The following is a 22,397-nucleotide window of genomic DNA, read 5'->3' on the forward strand; positions in this document are numbered from 1 at the left end:
GAGATTAAACCTGATAATTATTACAGTGACACCTCAAGATACAAGTTTAATCAATTGTGCCGCAACCCGTACAATAAAAAAAAAACCTAATTGAAATGAATTAAAACCAATTAAATCAGCACAATTTAACATGTCTTTAAAAAAGAAAAACAAACTTTTGGATAAGGAATATTGAAGGAAAAACAATAAGAATGTGCTACAAAAAACTACAGTAGTTTTATGAAGTAATAATAGCATTTACTTTAAAGAGTATAAATCAATGTCAATCAATGTTTATTTATATAGCCCTAAATCACAAGTGTCTCAAAGGGCTGCACAAGCCACAACGACATCCGCGGTACAGAGCCCACTTTTATGTCTTCTCCCAGCTGTTTCTCTGTCAAACACACAATCAGCAGCTAGTCTGTATTTTCATGGATAAATGTTTGTTGTTTAGATATTATTTCAACGTCCTTAGCTGGCGTTACTCATTCTGCTTCAGTATGGTGCAGCATAGCAGTGATACGCTCAAACTGCTTTACCACTGTCATTTTTTTAATTACCGTATTTTTCGGACTATAAGTCGCAGTTTTTTTCATAGTTTGGCCGGGGGTGCGACTTATACTCAGGAGCGACTTGTGTGAAATTATTAACACATTAGCGTAAAATATCAAATAATATTATTTAGCTCATTCACGTAAGAGACTAGACGTATAAGATTTCATGGGATTTAGCGATTAGGAGTGACAGATTGTTTGGTAAACGTATAGCATGTTCTATATGTTATAGTTATTTGAATGACTCTTACCATAATATGTTACGTTAACATACCAGGCACGTTCTCAGTTGGTTATTTATGCCTCATATAACGTACACTTATTCAGCCTGTTGTTCACTATTCTTTATTTATTTTAAATTGCCTTTCAAATGTCTATTCTTGGTGTTGGCTTTTATACAAAAAATTTCCCCCAAAAATGCGACTTACACTACAGTGCGACTTATATATGTTTTTTTCCTTCTTTATTATGCATTTTCGGCCGGTGCGACTTATACTCCGAAAAATACGCTAATTGATTATCATCTACTTCTTCTAAGCACTGACCTTAACGCTCACTTTCTTCCTTCCCATGGTTGAAAAAACTAAGTTACACTATGTCAATCTCTAGCTATAAGCTAATGCTAGCAAGTAAGATCGGATGTTTTGTTCGGCTCTTTCGGGTTTCACTGTGACATTAGCTACACCAATTAGTGGTGAGGAGGCTCATAACCTAAGACATAACTAGCTAATAAACAGCATGTATCGTAAGCAGGGGCTCCTGTATCTGAAATGATCACTATTTGTTCTATAACTGTTTTTTTTATAATGATTTAGTTTCATTAAAAATAATTTCATAAGCTGCTTATTAACTAAAATAACATATTTGTATCGTATTTTTTAGGAACACTCACCACTTTGGAAAGAGATGATTTTATTCTCATGCAAATAATTCAACATAAGTCATCCTTTTTAATGGAAAACATTCCTGATAAATATACATAGTTGGAGGTCCGCCTTAGCAAAAACGATATACTGTATATATATATTTACAAAACATTTATTTTGAGGGAAAAGCTTAGTGGACATGATGGGAAGAAGAAGTCAATTGTTTTTCTTACAGTTTGACTTTGACCTCCTTGGCCTCCATGGCCTTGGTGGCGATGTGAGCGCGCTCAGACAGCATGGCCGCCTGCTCCTCTGAATCCTGTGACGGGACGTTCTTCAGAAGGAAGTGGCTGATGAATAGCTTCAAGCCCTCCCGCAGCATTCCCAGGTTGGGAATTCCAGAGATCCTGGCAGGTGACAGGCGGTAGATTCAGAAATTCTGATATGTGTTTAATAAACTCCAAATCCTCGGTGTTGTGTGAAATACTTTATGTAAAAGATACTGATTGCAGTAGATATGTGGATGCCTCCAGAGGGCGCAAGCTGCAATCTTTGTGACCCACCATTTCAGACCCAACCATGCAAGATTTGTCCACTCAGCAGCAGCACAATGTTAATTCATCAATGGTGACAAATATCGACATTAGTTAAAGCCGTCCTCCAAAACCATAACCTACACCAGCCGTTGGTCGGTCTTGTATTTTTTGGATTCATTGTTAAACATCAGAAACCCACTGCAAACTGCACCTTTATATTGATACTTACGGAACTTGTTAGTTGATATTTTGTACCATGTCAGGTATAAATAGGTACAGTACCAATTCCCAGTAATAGATATGCAGAGGTATCAATTGTCATTACTTTTGTGTGTGTGTTTGTGTGGTAATAAATATTCTTTTTTAAATATAATTAACATGTAACACTGAGCTGACAACTGTAATGTTGAGTTTCTTACATTTCTGAGTCTCTTTTGCAAGTATGCATTCATTTCAGTTTGACCTTGCTGTTTTCCCGTAGCCAGGTAGTAGTCTTTGTACCTTTTCTGTCCTCTGTTGACTCCTTCAAAGTGTTTACACAATAAGTATTGTATTTATTACCCTCTAGTTGTTTGATTGTAACATGCATCTTAGTTGTAGTTTTCATTACCAAATTAGAATGTGTTGAAATTGCCATGTAAAATCGCTAATGCTAATCGGTCGCATGTCCTGTATAAAGGCCATCCAATACTTTTACATCAATTTAGTGCAGGAGTTCTACTTTTGAGCACTTTGTATTTGGCATGCTCGCTTTGTTGGCATGATAAATTGCAATTGCAGCCCGCTACGAATACACCCGTTTGTCAGCCAAGTGCTTAAAAGGGTCACATTATGTTTTTTTTCTACATTTAAAACACTTCCTTGTGGTCTACATAACATGTAATGGTGGTGCTTTGGGAAAAAAAATTGCATACATTTTGTTTTACAGACCATCTTCAAGCCACGTTTCTTCAGAATGCAGAATGTGGACGGTCTTATTTACGCGCCGAAGCCCTCCACCAGGCTAAAGGCACCTTCACCCCGTCAGCCACGTTGTAGTTCTTAACGCTTTCATATGGAGTCTACTGACAGATGTAAGTAAGAACTACACACTACTTTGTATTAGAAATAGCAACCGTGGAGGATTTTAGCATGCATGTGCATGTAGGAACCAGTCTGCCCCACAAGAGGATACAGAAAAAACAAGGAACCTAGTGTCTACAACTGGCTAAAAATGGCAGACTCCTGCAAAGCTCTTCGAGTAAACCTCTACCATATATGGAGATACCTGTATATATATCCGCTAAGGCAAAATAAGTCACTAAAGTGTCAAATTTTAAACAACTTAGTTTGGAAGAAGGCAAGATTGTTTTATCAATATCGCTAAGTCCACAGCATGTTAGCGGTCATATTAATAGAGAGACGCAATCAACAAACCGTCTTTCAACATTACGTCACATGCCCTTCAAACTGTAGGTCATTTACATTTTTTTTTGCTTTCATTAGGGGTGTCCAAACTTTTTGACTGGAGGGCCGCATTGGGCTAAAAAAATTTGACCGGGGGCCGAAAGCATGCAAAGTAACTGTATATATATTCATTAGAGATGTCCGATAATATCAGACTGCCGATATTATCGGCCGATAAATGCTTTAAAATGTAATATCGGAAATTATCGGTAAAATGTATTACTTTTTAAAAGGCCGCTGTACGGAGTGGTACACGGATGTAGGGAGAAGTACAGAGCGCCAATAAACCTTAAAGGCACTGCCTTTGCGTGCCGGTCCAATCACATGATATCTACGGCTTTTCACACACACAAGTGAATGCAAGCCATACTTGGTCAACAGCCATACAGGTCACACTGAGGGTGAACCGTATAAAAAACTTTAACACTGTTACAAATATGCGCCACACTGTGAACCCACACCAAACAAGAATGACAAACACATTTCGGGAGAACATCCGCACCGTAACACAACAGAACAAATACCCAGAACCCCTTGCAGCACTAACTCTTCCGGGACGCTACAACATACACACCCGCTATCCCCTACCCCCCACCTCAACCCCGCCCACCTCAACCTCCTCATGCTCTCTTAGGGAGAGCATGTCCCGAATTCCAAGCTGCTGTTTTGAGGCATGTTTAAAAAATAATGCACTTTGTGACATTAATAATAAATATGGCAGTGCCATGTAGGCATTTTTTTCCATAACTTCAGTTGATTTATTTTGGAAAACCTTGTTACATTGTTTAATGCATCCAGCGGGGCATCACAACAAAATTACCCTTAATAATGTGTTAATTCCACGACTGTATATATCGGTATCGGTTGATATCGGAATCGGTAATAAAGAGTTGGACAATATCGGAATATCGGCAAAAAAACCATTAGCGGACATCTCTAATATTCATAATTACTATAATTAAATAATGAAAGTATGTGAAAGTTCAACTCCTACTTTCCGTGACGATCTCTTTAAAGTTTTGTAATCAGTTAGAAATTTCAAGCAGCTAAAAGTCAAACATGGTTAAGTGTGGAGAGAGTGAAGTGTGTTTGTGCTGGTTGAATTTTTTTTCCTGCACCATGAAAGGTTGTTTGGACCGGGTAATGTAAATGCTGTGCTTCTGATGTCAAGTAAGTACACATTATGGTCACTGACCTGAGTTTCTTACATTGTCAGACCCCTGGATATTTAAACTTAAAATGAAAACACCCCGCACGGCCGGTTTGCTTATTGAAATTGAACTCCTCTAAAAGGCCTAATTGAAGATGCCGCCGACCTGCATTTGGCCCGCGGGCCGGGGTTTGGACACCATGGCTTACGCAATGTCTCTAGGATGGTAGAGCTCAAGACGAAGGTTACCTGACCACACTCACCTTGCAAATATGCTGACTAGCTCCTCAGGCTCGCTGTCTTTGAGCAGACGAGTCAGGACCTGACGCAGGAAGCGCACTTTGGCCTTGTCCAGTTCTCCAAACTCGATGACCTTCACGCCAAACACAAAGCAATACCCATAGTGAGTAATAGTAATAGTGAGGCACCTTAGTGGTCTGCAGCTGAAGCTCCAACAATCTGGACAAGCAAAGATATAGTTCCACTCTTGACATGTAGATGGCAATTAAGCTTGTATTTCGCCCCTTCCAAAGTTATATGTAACAATTAAGGACCTCAAAGTTGGCAAATAGTGAAATAAATGACTTCATTTACTTTGAATAAAGACAACGAGAGGCACTTCTTCTGGAGGAGGTGGGTCACCAGCTGGACCAGGTTGCTCAAAGTCCTGGTGGGAAGGTCGGAAAGCTCCCTGAATTTGTCCCACAGGCTGAACTGGAAGGTCATCTGGGAAAACAATGACAACACGTGAAAAGCAAACGTTCCCAGGCTCTTTGAGGAAGACAATGGTCAACAGTTTGGGACACGAGGAGGAAGTGTTTGTCGTCACGGGGGAGAGGTGCAACACGCTGGGTCACGCAAGGTTCACTCGCAGGTAATCATTAGCATGCAAACGTGTGAGCACCAAATCCCGTCAGTTTTGGTGCTGTGTTGACTTTTTCATGATGTCAATGGCTTTCACTTTCAGGAAAAGAGAAAAAGAAAAAAAGAGCGTTGTAGGTTCAAGTACCTGAAAACGGCGGTCGTGAGTGCAGAACTTATCTGCCAGCACCGCATAAAAACTGTTGAAGGTCTTCTCCTGCAGACAGCAGTCCATCAGAACGTGGACGATCTCTCTCTCCTGCTTGTCCTTCAGTCCCATCCTACACACACACACACACACACACACACACACACACACACACACACACACACACACACACACACACACACACACACACACACACACACACACACACACACACACACACACACACACACACACACACACACACACACACACACACACACACACACACACACACACAGGTCAGTAACTTCCCTGTGGGGACCAATACACACTGCAGTACCTATGTTTGACCACTTGTCAAACATCAGTCCTGCAGGCCTATTAGGAGGCCATTATCTATTGATTTCAATGCTTTGGACTTGTGAGTCTATCAGCTTTTGGTTCCACCAGGACAGAAAAACAAACACACACTAAAGCAAGGGTTCTTAACTCGGGATGTCCGATAATATCGGACTGCCGATATTATTGGCCGATAAATGCTACAAAATGTAATATCGGAAATTATCGCTATCGGTTTAAAAATGATTGATATCGGTTTCAAAAAGTAAAATTAATGACTATTTAAAACGCTGCTGTGTACACGGACGTAGGGAGAAGTACAGAGCGCCAATAAACCTTAAAGGCACTGCCTTTGCGTGCCGGCCCAGTCACATAATATCTACGGCTTTTCACACACACAAGTGGATGCAAGGCATACTTGGTCAACAGCCATACAGGTCACACTGAGGGTGACCGTATAAACAACTTTAACACTGTTACAAATATGCGCCACACTGTGAACCCACACCAAACAAGAATGACAAACACATTTCGGGAGAACATCCGCACCGTAACACAACAGAACAAATACCCAGAACCCCTTGCAGCACTAACTCTTCCGAGATGCTACAATATACACCCCACGCTACCCGCTACCCTAGGCATAATAATGTGTTAATTCCACGACTGTATATATCTGTATCGGTTGATATCGGAATCGGTAATTAAGAGTTGGACAATATCGGCAAAAAAGCCATTATCGGACATCTCTATTCTTAACCATTATGACTTGGGGCCCAACTTTTCAACGACATAGGGGCCCGGTGCCCACTCAAATATTAACACTGAATTAGTAACCTTACTCTAGACTTGAGTCGTATTCAATAATTATGTATAACCTAAGTTTACAACCTTGTCAAATTATTTAAAAAACGTGTCAATTACAAAGATTATTATTTAACACATAAACCTTAGGCATAGGTAAGGCTGATTAGAAAAACATGTACTAACCAAATATACTGTATATGAAGGCACTCATAACTGACAAATACATCTACATAAAATAATGTGGTACCAAAATAAATATTCCATATGTTTTTCAACTAACTAGTCAATAAATTGAAAATGCAAATGAAAACACAGCTTCACCACTTTGTCATAATTTTTGCACTTGGAAAAGTGTATTACCACTAAGTACAGCTACAGCCAATACCGAACACAGCTGAGAAACAATTTTGACGGCCCTCTAGTGGGCGCTTGTGGACATAAAATGGGTCCTATGGTTAGGAAATACGGTTTTAAACATCATATCTCCTTCAAAGCAGACATGAGCGTGAACGGACCTTAACAGCTTCTCAAACGCATCCAGGTAATCTTCGCTGGTCATGAGCACGCAGAAGATGTTTCTTCTGACCTCAGTGTTCATCCTCTGTTTTCGAGCCAGCTCCAGAACTTTGGTGCTGTACTGAAGCAAAATAAATGACAAACTTCTTTGTGAAACAGAGATGAGACCTCTGCCAACCAAGGCTGTCAGTCATTTATTATACTGAGGATATTTGTCATTACTCAGCATGTTTCCATGCACTAAATCAGTCTGATTTCTCAAATAATTTGGTTTCTTCTATTTTCACACCTACATGTGAAGTCCCAGTTTCCATGCTCTATCCCTAAAGCGACAGCTGGCCATACGCATTGTGTCTCTCGTTCATTAGGGGGCGTTTGTGATAATTTCAGCTAGTTTAGCTATGCGGGAATGTTATACCTAATAAGAGAATGCTACATGCTACATGGAAGAGCTTGTAGCTTTCGGATCTAACAGATAACTGCAACTTTCCACTGCTCTTTGGTGTATTTGGTATGTAATAATTAGGTGTGTATTGATTCGTTTTAACAACTATTCAATTCGGAATTTGCGGTTGCCGATATTATTCAGGGACCACTTTTTTTATACGATCTGAAATCAATTCATTAACTTTTTAACAAAAAAATCAAGCAGTGTGACCGTGAAATTAATACTGGATACTACTGGTGAGGTTTCCTATATTCCTGTAATCTATTTTAAGTGGATTAGATATAAATGAATTATAAATACAAACAAGCAAGTAAAAAGCAACAATTCGCATTCACATCTTATTTAAATAAAGTGCAGACTTAAGGTTTAATTAACAAGAGGAAAAATGTTTTGCTCTAAAGCACAAAAAGAAGAATTATGGTAAACATCTTCAACCTTTTAAAAAAATAAACAAATACAATGAGACAATCTCATCCCAGCAGGCACAAGACATTGATACAACGTTGATTATACATACATGTCCTTTAAAACTGACTTTGAAACAATGTTGCTAAATAGTTGTATTTGTAAATTGAGACAATGTTGATGTCCAACATTAGATCCACGTTGTTGGTTGGGAAACGACCAAAATTCAATAGTCAAATCAACGTCATAACTCATCATTGATTAAACGTCGTCAAAAAGCATGTTGTTTCAACGTTGTATTTGTGTTGTAGAATTTTGGTTGGGAAATGACCAAAATTCCATGGTCAAACCAACGTCATAACTCGACATTGATTAAACGTCGTCAAAATGTTGTTCCTCCACAGAGATGGGAGCACTGGTAACGCCTACATGCCAGAGAAAACTAGTTTCCAATCGCATAATCTAGGTTTGTTAATCCCTTTTCTCAAAAAGTCACACTATCAGATTAAGATGTTTCCACGGATTGCGGAAATCTTATTTTGAGCCGATTTTTTTGAGAAATCAGACTATTGTAGTGCATAGAAGTGTACTGACGGACAAAAAAAAGGGTGTTAAATATGTGCTAAACTAAGCTAAACAGGTACATCACTTACTTGTCCTTCACTGCTGCTTTTGTCGGGTGCCGTGTTCTCTTGTTGGCTGATCATGGGCGCTCCGTTCCACGAGGAGCCCACGATCCACCAGCGGCCCACCTCATTGGCTGACAGCAGATTGTCCAGGGAAACTCTGAGCATCATGTCGCTGCCTGCTGCTCTGCGTTGGATCTGTGTGGCACATTTAGCATGTGGACTTAATGGGCAACTCAAACTTTCTTTTACTGTGTCATCCTACAAAAAGAAGTGTTCTAGCCCCGAATTTCCACTGCATGCGGAAAGGCTGCTGAACGAAACGGCCATCTACAGTCTAGCAATCCCGGGCGCCGTTCTGTTGCGGCTCTGTCGTGCAGCGAAATAGCGCAGACTTTTACGAGATCCCGCACGTGATAAGGTAAATTGTAATTAAGCAAATCAGTTTATTTTGTCCTTTCTGAGGAACAGAAGCAAATACAATGTGTCATGCTATTAATATTAATAAAAGGTGCTGAACGATGACAGTTTTGTCTTGCTAAACAACATTACTTTTTGTGGCAAGCAACAATATAACAGTAACATCACCCGTATCAGTTGGCAAGGCGGTCCTGGCTCGAATTACGCCTTGTGCCAACCATGCCTTGCCCCCCCCCCCAATAAAAAAGACTTACCCCCAAACCCTGCCAACGACACAACAATATATTATATTGTAATATTTTATTATACAATCTTAACTACAAAAAGGTAACAAGAACAGAGAAAAACAAGATAAATTAATGAAATATATGAAATACAGTATATAAACAACAATGTAAGTTGCACAAATCCTTCATCACAGGATCTAATAACCGTGCTTGAAAAACACATGAAAAAAAACCTAACAAAAAAAAAAACCTATTCCATGGAGAATTACAAAAATAATAAACTATTTCATATTAACATACGAGTTTTGTTTTCCATCATCCTAATAACATCTGAACAGTTCCAGTTATGATTACACACCAGTTTTGTACATAAACAGCAGATAATTAAAAAAATGTGAATTCAGTGCACAGACTATAGCGGAATTTTCCACCCGTGTTTTTCTGTTTACAACTGGCATTAACATTAATTAACAACAAGTGTGAAGTGCAATCTAAAATTTGACTTTTTTTGGCCTTCTGTGATGTAACTGATGATTGATGCGGTCTATTTATGGCAAGTGTAGAAAAAGCTCCTGTGACATCGATCTCAAGTACGTTTTGATAAGCTTCACTGGTTCGCCCGTCAAACAACCAAAGTCATATTAATAATGACTGCGCGGACTGTTTTTTCCCCACATAAGCCAATTAATTACATGTAGGTATATAGGTATATTTTAATTTAGAAATGAGATACAATTAATCTGGAAGCAGTTTGTGTTATGTAACCTCACTGGCCTGGGATCAGATTATTGCTTAATTTGGCAACTTTCCAATCTTCTTGCAATTTAAAAAAAAACAAAAGCTAGTAGTGACAAATCTAGGGGGGCGTGTGTCAAATACCAACTGACAGGGCAATTTGGTCGACCGCCGAAGGCGCAATCTATATGAGGGCGCACGCACACAAAAAAAAAGATCAAAACGAAACTCGCCAGTTTTATAGACTGCTGCTGCTCATTTCCATTTGTAACCCTTTTTTATATAGAGTACCCAGTACAAATGAAACGCACCATAAAAATCCAGACGGGAAATGATTGGCGCATGCGCAAACCGCTGAAATTCCCGCCCTGTGAGGGTCTCCCCTGCTGTGCGCTGACCGCCAGTGACTGCTTTGGATCAGGGGACGGGGCTCACGGCAGCACCCTGCTTTGTGCTTTCACCTCAAAGTCTCCAAAACATAAAAAAGTCTCCAATAACACTGAGTTGAATAAAAATGAAAAGAATCTGCTGCCTTGCGCGCGCCGTTGTGGGGCCGTTTTGCATCCAGTGGAAATCCGGGGTTAAGGAGCTTCTGAAATGTCTAACTTAAAGGGGAACTGCACTTTTTTATTTATTTTGCGTATCATTCACAATCCTTCTGTGAGACAGGAACACATTTTTATGCATTCTATATATTAAATAAATGCGATCAAAAGTCTGCTTACAATAGAGCCTAAGGGAGGGAGTCGCTCTATTCTGCCTACAAAGCCCTTTAAAAAAAAAAAATCCAAACACCTCCATTGAGGTTTTATATACATGATGTAAGTATTTATGTAATGTAGTAACAGGCATTCATAATAGCATGTAATATATACCTATTTTGATCATTGTAAGTGTACCAACTCGTTGGATTACATCCTCATCCTTCCATTATCAAGGTGAGAGGCATTATTTATGATTAGATTAGAATACATTTTCACGAGTACCGAGGCGAGGAAAAAGCTCAGCAGGCGGTGCTGTCAACATCACCGCCTGGTGATGTTGACAGCAGTGCCAGTGACAGCAGTGCCATGATCACAGCAGTGCCAGTGATCATGGCACTGCTGTAAATAATTTGTCTGCGTTAGCGCTTATAACAACAATATTACTAATACTTGGCCAATATTAAAGTCACAAAATATAATTGGAGTATTGTTGGCGGTTTTTGTATGGTTAGTTATTGGGTTTTATGGGCAAAATAGAGGACCTCACATTGGCTCCACTGTGAGTGGACTTTTGTTTACGTTCATTCACGAGTTAGAATTCATAAAACAAATACATCCATCGTCATGGCTTTTATAATGATTGTGAATGATAGGCAACATTTTTTTAAAAAAAAAGTACAGTTCCCCTTCAAAGGTAGCTATTTGGTGCCACTTAGTGGCACAAAAGGAAAATAGCACATCTATAAGATGAGGTAAATAGTGTCAGTGTTTGCCATACATTTTATTTATTATCGTGGCAACCGAAAGACACATTTGGTGCTACCTGTCTTGCTCAAAACAAATTAGCTTGTCGTTACAACTCAGCACAGTGGACTGCTTCCTAAACACAGTATATCCATTTTATTGCTATATTTATTGAGTATTAAAGAATTCTGAGATGGTGGCAAAAGTGGACGCATCAGCCCTTCTCTCTCCTCTGATGTGTTTAAAAATGCTTTTAGTTTTCTTGTGATCATTTTTGGAATGAAGTGGTGCATACGCGGAGAAAGTAAGCAGAGCGTGGAAGGATCCGTGTGGGCTAACTCTATTCCATCATCCTACTGGCCAATTTTAACTCCTCCTTCTGAGATCCACCCTGCAGACTGTGAGCCAGTGTTGTGTTTATATATTGTTAACGTAGCAGTAGAGTGGAAAAACAAGTTGACTTTATATCCTTAATTGTGTTTCAGTGTAGCCGTTAAACCATATCCAATTGTATTTCCAATCAGCAAAGTATGTGAAAATTCTGTCTAAACATCACGAAATGCCACAATTTCAGACAGCAATTTTGAATATTCCACTCCAAATGTCTTCGGCAATCAGATCAGAAGGACTAGTGACTTTTTATGGTCCTAATGCAGTGTTTTTCAACCTTTTTTGAGCCAAGGCACATTTTTTGCGTTGAAAAAATCCGGAGGCACACCACCAGCAGAAATCTTTAAAAAAACGAAACTCAGTTGACAGTAAAAAGTTGTTGTCGCAATTATCGGATATTAATTCAAACCATAACCATAACCAACCATGCATCACTATAGCACTTGTCTCAAAGTAGGTCTACTGTCACGACCCGTCCCATCCCGCCGTCACATCCCACCGTGACTTATTTTGAGTTTCTCTGTGTTTTCCTGTGTGTAGTGTTTTAGTTCTTGTCTTGCGCTCCTATTTTGGTGATTTGTCATGTCATGTACGGATGTATTCTGTGGACACCGTCTGCTCCACACGCTGTAAGTCTTTGCTGTCGTCCAGCATTCTGTTTTTGTTTACTTTGTAGCCAGTTCAGTTTTAGTTTCGTTCTGCATAGCTTTCCCTAAGCTTCAATGCCTTTTCTTAGGGGCACTCACCTTTTGTTTATTTTAAGTTTAAGCATTAGACACCTTTTTACCTGCTCGCTGCTTCCCGTTGTTTCCGACATCTACAAAGCAATTAGCTACCGGCTAACACCTACTGATATGGAAGAGTATTACATGGTTACGACGCAGAGCTCTAGGCAGCACCGACAATCAACAACAACACATCATTTGCAGACTATAATTACTGGTTTGCAAAAAATATTTTTAACCTAAATAGGTGAAATTACATAATCTCCCACGGCACACCAGACTGTGTCTCACGGCACACTAGTGTGCCCCGGCACAGTGGTTGAAAAACACTGTCCTAATGGACACATGACTTTAACATGAAAGAATCGCCCAACCATCTGTGCAAATAATGGATTGATTACAGATGTATGGCAAACACTGTTGTATGATGTATGGCTGCGTATTGTTCCAGTAATGTAAATAATTAGAGAGGTGAGAAGAGATGTCCTACCAGAGTCCTTTGCAGCTTCTTCAGTTTCTCCACAGGTTCAGGATCGTAGCCTGGGATCTTGCGCATGTCATTATTCTTTAAAGCCAGCATGGTTTCCAACATGAAGCGCACCTGGAAACATTTTAGTGTGCTAAGTTAGGAGAGCATTCAGAGTGCCTTCAACAACACGAGAGACAGATTTTCATTGCATACTCTTGTTTGATCCTGGAACTTATTTGCCACGTCAGACGCCTTGCGCTGGGCCTCGGTGATGAGGTCCTTGAGAGCCAGTGCGTCGTCCTTCCTCAGGGAGAAGCCGACGTTCTTTAGCACAAAGAGCACCAGCTCGATGTCCTTCTCTGCGAAGGCCGCCACGAAGCGTCTCAGGATGTCGAAGATGAGGAGTGAGTGCACCACCTGGAAGTTGTAGAGGTGGGCCACAATGGCCACAAGGTTGTCGCACTCTTTGCCCTCACTTGGCCGGTTGTACACATTGTCGAACATGCGCACCACCGTCTCCAGAAAATGGGCTCCCACCTGGAATATTACAACATACAATGTCAGGCCTAGAATTTTAACTTTTTAAGGTCAAGGCAAGTATTGCCTTAAAGGAGGGCTCATATTTTAGGGCACCAAGGCAAACATTATTTTCTTTCGAGGCAGGGGCTCCAAAGCATGCATGCATACATATACATATATAAACTGTTTTTTATTCATTATTAATATCAACTTGTCAGCTTTTTGTCATTTCATGATGCCTTTATCTCTATTTGTACATTTTGATAGAGGTATTTTTTTAAATATTATTATTTATTTTTTTAAAGTTACATTCAGCACGGTGGAACAGGGGTTAGTGCATGTGCCTCACAATACGAAGGTCCTGAGTTTAATCCCGGGCTCGGGATCTTTCTGTGTGGAGTTTGCATGTTCTCCCCGTGACTGCGTGGGTTCCCTCCGGGTACTCCGGCTTCCTCAAACCTCAAAAAACATGCACCTGGGGATAGGTTGATTGGCAACACTAAATTGGCCCTAGTGTGTGAATGTGAGTGTGAATGTTGTCTATCTGTGTTGGCCCTATGATGAAGTGGCGACTTGTCCAGGATGAAACCCGCCTTCCGCCCGAATGCAGCTGAGATAGGCTCCAGCCCCCCCGCGACCCCGAAAGGGACAGGCAGTAGAAAATGGATGGATGTACATTTATATGTACATGTAGATTATGTATCTGGACAGATCCATTAAGAGTTTGAGCAGAAATATGTCATATAGGAATAAACTATACACAATAAAACATTAACAAAATGCTGTGTCACATGAATGTTTTTTGAAGTAATACCTTTGTGACATGAAAAAAACATGTAAAAAAAACCTTGTGTTTACTTTTTGATATCAAAATAAAACACAAAGCAATTTGGCTAATGAAGATTTAACAAGTTTTGTTTTTCTCTTGGTTCAGTACAACAGTTTGGCCAACAAAAATAAAGAGGAGCGACACCTCTCACATCGAATACACAACCTTCACAGCCTGCATTCAGTTTGATTGAGATGACAAAACATTTAGCTAGTATTGATGTTATTTGAACACTGATACAGTTGGCAGTTAAATAAAGGACGAGTGAACATCCCAGTAAACAAACTAAAGACTTTATAAACAAGTTGTGACAACGTTCACGACACATCACCTGCTGCATGTTTCCTCACCTCATTAACTTTCAGTCACAGCAGCTGATGGACGCTGTATTGATAAAAGTAACATCAAATAGTTTTCTCCTTCGCTGTATACTTTTAGTGTGGGGACAAGTGTGTCTGTCTCCAATATTGCCCACACCTGTCGCCATCTAAACACAGCAGTGCGCTCTTAACCGCACGCCGTGAAGCAAGGGAAAATGACGTTAAACCAAGTGCTTGGCTCCGATTACTCGGAGGGGAAATCTCCCGAGAAAAGTCTGTGTCGTTGGTCCGCCATGATTATCAAGCCAAACGATGCGAGTGCGCATGCGCCTGACTTCGTGTTGCCAAAAATGCACTAATAAATGACAGGGTTTCTGTAATTAAAAAATTTGACGGTGTTACTAATCGTCTGGAATTTTATCGCAAATTATCATTATACCGTTTACTGTTACATCCCTCATCCATTAATAAGTAAAAAGTCAAGGGCGGTCACGGCATGTTCTTGCTGCGGATGTTGGTCAATTTTTTAGGGCTTACGGCAAATGACAAGGCAGTCGCGGCTTTTGCCGCAGTTGCTGTGGTTAAATTTGAGCCCTACGATGTGTAAAGCATGTACTCCTTCCACATATGACAAATAAGTGGCCTTTACCTCCAAGCCCACAGCGTGATGAAGGACGCTGACGAGGAGGACGTGCTCCATCAGCAGCCTGTCAGGCATCAGCGCTGGGGTGACGCAGGCCGCCAGCAGCACCTCTGTGAGGGTGTCGTTCATGTCCTTCCTGCTGCAGCTCATATAGAGCGCCTCCAGCTGGCCGCTGATGGACGACATGTTGGGCTCACTCAGTCTGTAAAGAGAAAATACACAAATCTGTCAAGAAATTGATGCTATAACAGGGTTTTTCCTGCGTTCAAAATTGCGTGGCGGCCGCCCCTAACCAGAGCGACTGACATCGCTCAACACAGCATAAAGTGTTGATTGAGCGATTGATGTCCCTCTGTGGCAGCTACGTATTTTAACTGCAGTTGCAGCGTTGCGCCACTATAGAGGCGCTATGTCGACAGCAGTGCACCGTAAAGAACTGAAACAACTACCCAGGAAGAAACAAATCGAATCGTGTTGTTTCCCGCTACTTGGTGCATAACATTGACCGCCGTAACAAGTGGATTTCTGCCATACGGAGTATGACACGGAGGGATCACTGGACTCCTACAGAACACTCCAGACTGTGCTGTGAACATTTTGTCTCTGGTAAGTGAACACAGCCAGTAGTATTAGCTTTGTTTCCAACCTTTTTTGATGAATTATAATAGATCGATTGATTGAAGAATTTATTAGAAGTCTGCACAGGATCAGGTAGTTTCATGACGGTACAGATTGACTGGTACAAGGTCAACTAAAAGGAGTTACGCCAAGAAAGCATTACAAGCATGTCGTGTTTATTTAAAAAAACGTTTATGTTTTTTTACTACTTTAAAAAGCGATCTCGCGAGGAGGAAAGTCAAGAGTCAAGGTGAAACAGAGAAGAGAAATTAACGTAACAGTTAAAATGTAATAATTCATGGTGGTGACAACATGTGGAAATTTTTGTCCACAGAGCGCTTGAAGGCTGCTTCAAAATCATATACGAGTATCTCAAGCAAAAGTGGCCCCACCACACAAGCTATGAGCCCATCATTCTCTTATGCAAGCGCTTAGGCCACAGGTGTCAAACTCAAGGCCCAGGGGCCAGATCTAGCCCGCAACATCATTTTATCTGGCCCGCAAACACCTGGAAATTATGTTTCAATAAAGTACTTAATATTTTCTCACTAAATGTAATGGATTTTTTTTTATTTTGACAGAAAAAAATACATGTACTGCTTGAAATTGCATGCCTTTTAAACTTCAATAGCATCTATTATTGCAACAAATATTACAGTATATTACCATACTCTCCAAAAATGTTTTGTCTAAATAAAAATAAATACTTAAATATCTACTTGACTTATGATTTTACAGCTAACCTCCCATCAAATTAATAAAAATACCAATACATTTTAGGGTGTTCTTTACAGCATATTACTGTAAATAGAAAAAAACTACCCTTTTTTTGCGTAAAAATTCTGGCGCATGGTCAGGATTGTACCATCTCTGCCCCAATTTAAGCCAGGAAAAACCCTGTATAAACCACCTTTTTTGAGCCAGGGAACATATTTGACATGATTAAAGTTTCACAGCCGACTTCTTTGTTTGGGTATTTGATATGCAGGCAAACAACTAGTTTTTCATGCATTGATGTTTGGTCATGCGACTACAGGGGCTACATTTCAGTAAAGGTTTTTGTGAAAACTGAATCCTACAAAAAGGGGGGCACACATAAACCCAAGTATCGTATTTTTCGGACTATAAGTCACAGTTTTTTTCATAGTTTGGCCGGGGGTGCAACTTATACTCAGTAGCGACTTATGTGTGAAATTATTAACACATTACCGTAAAATATCAAATAATATTATTTAGCTCATTCACGTAAGAGACTACACATATAAGATTTCATCTGATTTAGCGATTAGGAGTGACAGATTGTTTGGTAAACGTATAGCATGTTCTATATGTTATAGTTATTTGAATAAACTCTTACCATAATATGTTACGTTAACATACCAGGCACGTTCTCAGTTGGTTATTTATGAGTTATATAACGTACACTTATTCAGCCAGTTGTTCACTATTCTTTATTTATTTTAAATTGCCTTTCAAATGTCTATTCTTGGTGTTGGGTTTTATCAAATACATTTCCCCCAAAAAGGCGACTTATAATCCAGTGCGACTTATATGTTTTTTTCCTTCTTTATTATGCATTTTCGGCTGGTGCGACTTATACTCCGGAGCGACTTACACTACCGTTCAAAAGTCTGGGGTCACATTGAAATGTCCTTATTTTTGAAGGAAAAGCACTGTACTTTTCAATGAAGATAACTTTAAACTAGTCTTAACTTTAAAGAAATACACTCTATACATTGCTAATGTGGTAAATGACTATTCTAGCTGCAAATGTCTGGTTTTTGGTGCAATATCTACATAGGTGTATAGAGGCCCATTTCCAGCAACTATCACTCCAGTGTTCTAATGGTACAATGTGTTTGCTCATTGGCTCAGAAGGCTAATTGATGATTAGAAAACCCTTGTGCAATCATGTTTACACATCTGAAAACACTTTAGCTCGTTACAGAAGCTACAAAACTGACCTTCCTTTGAGCAGATTGAGTTTCTGGAGCATCACATTTGTGGGGTCAGTTAAACGCTCAAAATGGCCAGAAAAAGAGAACTTTCATCTGAAACTCGACAGTCTATTCTTGTTCTTAGAAATGAAGGCTATTCCACAAAATTGTTTGGGTGACCCCAAACTTTTGAACGGTAGTGTATACGGTACCACTGCACATTTGGAGAATTCTTTTTGACTGTAAATGGCTCTATTGTACCTGACAAAATAGACCAAAATGAAATGTCTACTTGACAGTGGACATTTAATAATCAAGGGAGAAGTCCAGCCCCCCAGTCCTTAGCTTTCTGGAATGTGGCCTCCTAACAAATGTAGTTGAAAATCCTTATCTATCGTGTTACATAACGATTTTGTAATGTTCTAAAAGAGACTTGTTTGAGGGCGTGCGCACGTCTTTGGGGTGACTGGGACTCTGTCAGCAGGCCCTCGTGCGGGTCTCGACTGCCTGAATTTACAGCACATTAACAGCAGCACGACAGTGTACGTCAACATCGATTTCTACCTGTTTACAAGGCCTTTGACGTTCTTCCGGAGTTTTTCCAGCTCGGCTTTGTGTTGGTCACCTGCAGCGTTGCGCACGTGAGGAGGCACGTACTTGCCGGTGTCAAAGGCACCCTAAAGATGAGAAGATAACCATGACATACATGACAACGATAATGTGGTGGTGATGAAAGCGATCTTACAGGATTTGAATTGGACTCCATGGCTTCTTTATTTATGTCTTCAGCATCACCCTCATCTTGGGTTTCATCCATCGCCTCTTCTTCACTGGTAACTTCAACCTCCTCCTCTGACGCATCAACTTCATCGCTGGAAGAATCCATGTCTTCTCCGTTGCCTTCACTCGCCACGTTCTCCTCCTCCTCATCTGAGGGCTGTGAGGTGTCCTTGTCCAGTTGTTCAAAGTTTTGCTTGGCCATGTCCATGTCGTCATCGCTGTCGCCCATGCCGGCGGCCAAAGTGTCAGAGTCCAGGACACCCAAGATGTAGTCCAGGCCGTCGTCCACAAATGACTGAGGAATGCTTTTCTTGTTTTTTCTCTTGTTTAATTTGAGAAAGCGCTCTAGCTTTTTTATTTCTCTATCTTCTTGTTCGTTTGCCTCCAGCAGTGCTTTCTTTCTCGATTCTTGAAGCTTGGTGGCTTTCTTGGACAAAGGCTCTTTAGACTGTTCTGCTTTCATGGCATTGTTTTTAGCAATGCTTTTTTTGATGGTCTCCTTTTTTGGACGTGGTTGTTGAGGAACAGCTGCATCCGGGGGAGCACCATCGTCACCAGGTAAAATGTCAGTCTTTTTGCCTTGGTAGTAACTTTTCATTCTGGCTTTCTTCAGTTTTCGCTTGTCTTTCCGAAGCTCCTTCCTACTTTTCCTTTGGACAAACCTCACGCTGGTGTCAGCCTGTGCCTCCTCTGCACCATTCTTGCTTTTTACAAATTCATCCACCGCCACCATGTACTTCTGCAACACTTCGTTGCCTTTCTTCTTTTTCCCGCCTACCTTCCATTTGACTTTCATGCTTAGGACAAAGTAACTCGCCTTTCTGTTCGGATACTGGCCAACTAACACGAGCTAATGCTAGCTAGTGTTATTTTCGATAAGAGTATTGATAAAAGTCAATGCCAACAGGCTAACAGCTCTCAACCGCTGATAAGAAAGTCAAATAAAATACCAGCATTAGTAAAGCACTGCGTTTCAAGAAAAGCTATGGGCATTTTTAAAAATGTAGCATGTACATGTGCTGCTGCTGGCATTCGAGGTTTCGACCTCCATCATGTGGCCAACTGCTTCCGGTTCACAGTATGAGAAAAACATTTGAAAAAGGAAATTAACCATTGCAACCTCATTATACTATTGGCTAAGTTTTATATTCTTAAATGTAAGTTTCTCAATACCCGACCTGTTTTTTGTGCCTTTAGAAAAGAATGAGACATGTACTTTAAAACGCTTTCTACCTCTAACAACCAAAAAGCTATGAAAACTATGATTTTTTATTTATTTATTTAATTTTTAAATTTTTTATTGAACAACAAACATGCATTTATAATTCACACAAAAGTCAAGGCACTTTAAACATCAAGGAAAGAAAACAAAAGCAAATACAGAGTATTAAATATAAATAAATAATAATAATAACAAATGTGTAAAAAATAAAAGACAAAAAGGGCTACCTAAATCACTTTAAATGTTTTTAACAGAGATATCAATTTTAAGGGCGCTATGAAAACTATGATGTTGTGTTCCAAATTTGGATTATTTACGGAACTTGTGTGAGCCTATGGCTTTACACACACACACACACACACACACACACACACACACACACACACACACACACACACACACATATATATATATATATATATATATATATATATATATATATATATATATATATATATATATATATATATATATATATATATATATATATATATATATATATTAGGGGTGTGGGAAAAAATCGATTCGAAATCGAATCGCGATTCTCACGTTGTGCGATTCAGAATCGATTCTCATTTTGAAAAAATAGATTTTTAATTTTTTTATTCACAATTTTTTTATTTTTTTCATTTTAATTTTATAAATTAATCAATCCAACAAAACAATACACAGCAATACCATAACAATGCAATCCAATTCCAAAACCAAACCCGACCCAGCAACACTCAGAACTGCAATAAACAGAGCAATTGAGAGGAGACACAAACACGACACAGAATAAACCAAAAGTAGTGAAACAAAAATGAATATTATCAACAACAGTATCAATATTAGTTACAATTTCAACATAGCAGTGATTAAAAATCCCTCATTGACATTATCATTAGACATTTATAAAAATAAAAAAAAGAACAATAGTGTCACAGTGGCTTACACTTGCATCGCATCTCATAAGCTTGACAACACACTGTGTCCAATATTTTCACAAAGATAAAATAAGTCATATTTTTGGTTCATTTAATAGTTAAAACAAATTTACATTATTGCAATCAGTTGATAAAACATTGTCCTTTACAATTATAAAAGCTTTTTACAAAAATCTACTACTCTGCTTGCATGTCAGCAGACTGGGGTAGATCCTGCTGAAATCCTATGTATTGAATGAATAGAGAATCCTTTTGAATCGGTAAAAAAATCGTTTTTGAATCAAGAATCGTGTTGAATTGAAAAAAAAATCGATTTTGAATCGAATCGTGTCCCCAAGAATCGATATTGAATCGATTCGTGGGACACCCAAAGATTCGCAGCCCTACTTTCTACCTCTAACAACCAAAAAGCTATGAAAACTATGATTTTTGTTTTTGTTTTTGAATTTTTTATTGAAGGACATACATACATTTATAATTTTTTATAATTTTCAACATCAAAGAAAGAAAACAGAAGCAAATACAGATAGAGTATTAAATATTATTAAATAGTAATTATAAAAATGTGAAAAATATTTTTTTTAAAAGACAAAAAGGGCTACCTAAATCACTTTAAATGTTTTTAACAGATATATCAATTTAAGGGCGCTATGAAAACTATGATGCTGTGCTCCAAATTAGGATTATTTACGGAATTTGTGTGAGCCTATGGCTTTACACACACACACACACACACACACACACACACATTTATATGTAAATATATACATATATATATATATATATATATATATATATATATATATATATATATATATATATATATATATATATATATATATATACCATTTTTTGCATTCTTGTTTAGTTTACTTGTGTGAGCCTATGGCTTTACACACACACACACACACACACACACACACACACACACACACACACACACACACACACACACATATATATATATATACATATATATATATATATATATATATATATATATATTATGGATGTCCGATAATGGCTTTTTGCCAATATCCGATATTCCGATATTGTCCAACTCTTTAATTACCGATACCGATATCAACCGCTACCGATATCAACCGATACGATATATACAGTCGTGGAATTAACACATTATTATGCCTAATTTGGACAACCAGGTATGGTGAAGATAAGGTCCTTTTTTAAAAAATGTATAAAATAAAATAAGACAAATAAATTAAAAACATTTTCTTGAATAAAAAAGAAAGTAAAACAATATAAAAACAGTTACCGGTACATAGAAACTAGTAATGAAAATTAGTCAAATTAACTGTTAAAGGTTAGTACTATTAGTGGACCCGCAGCACGCACAATCATGTGTGCTTACGGACTGTATTCCTTGCAGACTGTATTGATATATAATGTAGGAACCAGAATATTAATAACAGAAAGAAACAACCCTTTTGTGTGAATGAGTGTAAATGGGGAGGGAGGTTTTTTGGGTTGGTGCACTAATTGTA

General features: G+C 39.0%; 1 protein-coding gene across 1 annotated transcript; it reads right to left on the bottom strand.

Annotated features, from left to right (window-relative positions):
• Positions 1-1,431: 1,431 nt before the first annotated feature.
• On the bottom strand, positions 1,432-19,835 carry nom1 (nucleolar protein with MIF4G domain 1). Its single transcript, XM_062022092.1, has 11 exons — positions 18,710-19,835; positions 18,529-18,641; positions 15,416-15,611; positions 13,312-13,635; positions 13,120-13,230; positions 8,712-8,882; positions 7,205-7,326; positions 5,544-5,676; positions 5,129-5,260; positions 4,798-4,907; positions 1,432-1,809 (listed from the first exon to the last, which is right to left on the bottom strand). The coding sequence occupies exons 1-11, from the start codon at positions 19,538-19,540 to the stop codon at positions 1,632-1,634; spliced, it is 2,421 nt and encodes an 806-aa protein (XP_061878076.1). The 5' UTR covers positions 19,541-19,835; the 3' UTR covers positions 1,432-1,631.
• Between the last annotated feature and the right edge of the window lie 2,562 nt (positions 19,836-22,397).

The sequence above is a fragment of the Entelurus aequoreus genome, linkage group LG15, assembly GCF_033978785.1.
Source record: "Entelurus aequoreus isolate RoL-2023_Sb linkage group LG15, RoL_Eaeq_v1.1, whole genome shotgun sequence".
Taxonomy (NCBI): Eukaryota; Metazoa; Chordata; class Actinopteri; order Syngnathiformes; family Syngnathidae; genus Entelurus; species Entelurus aequoreus.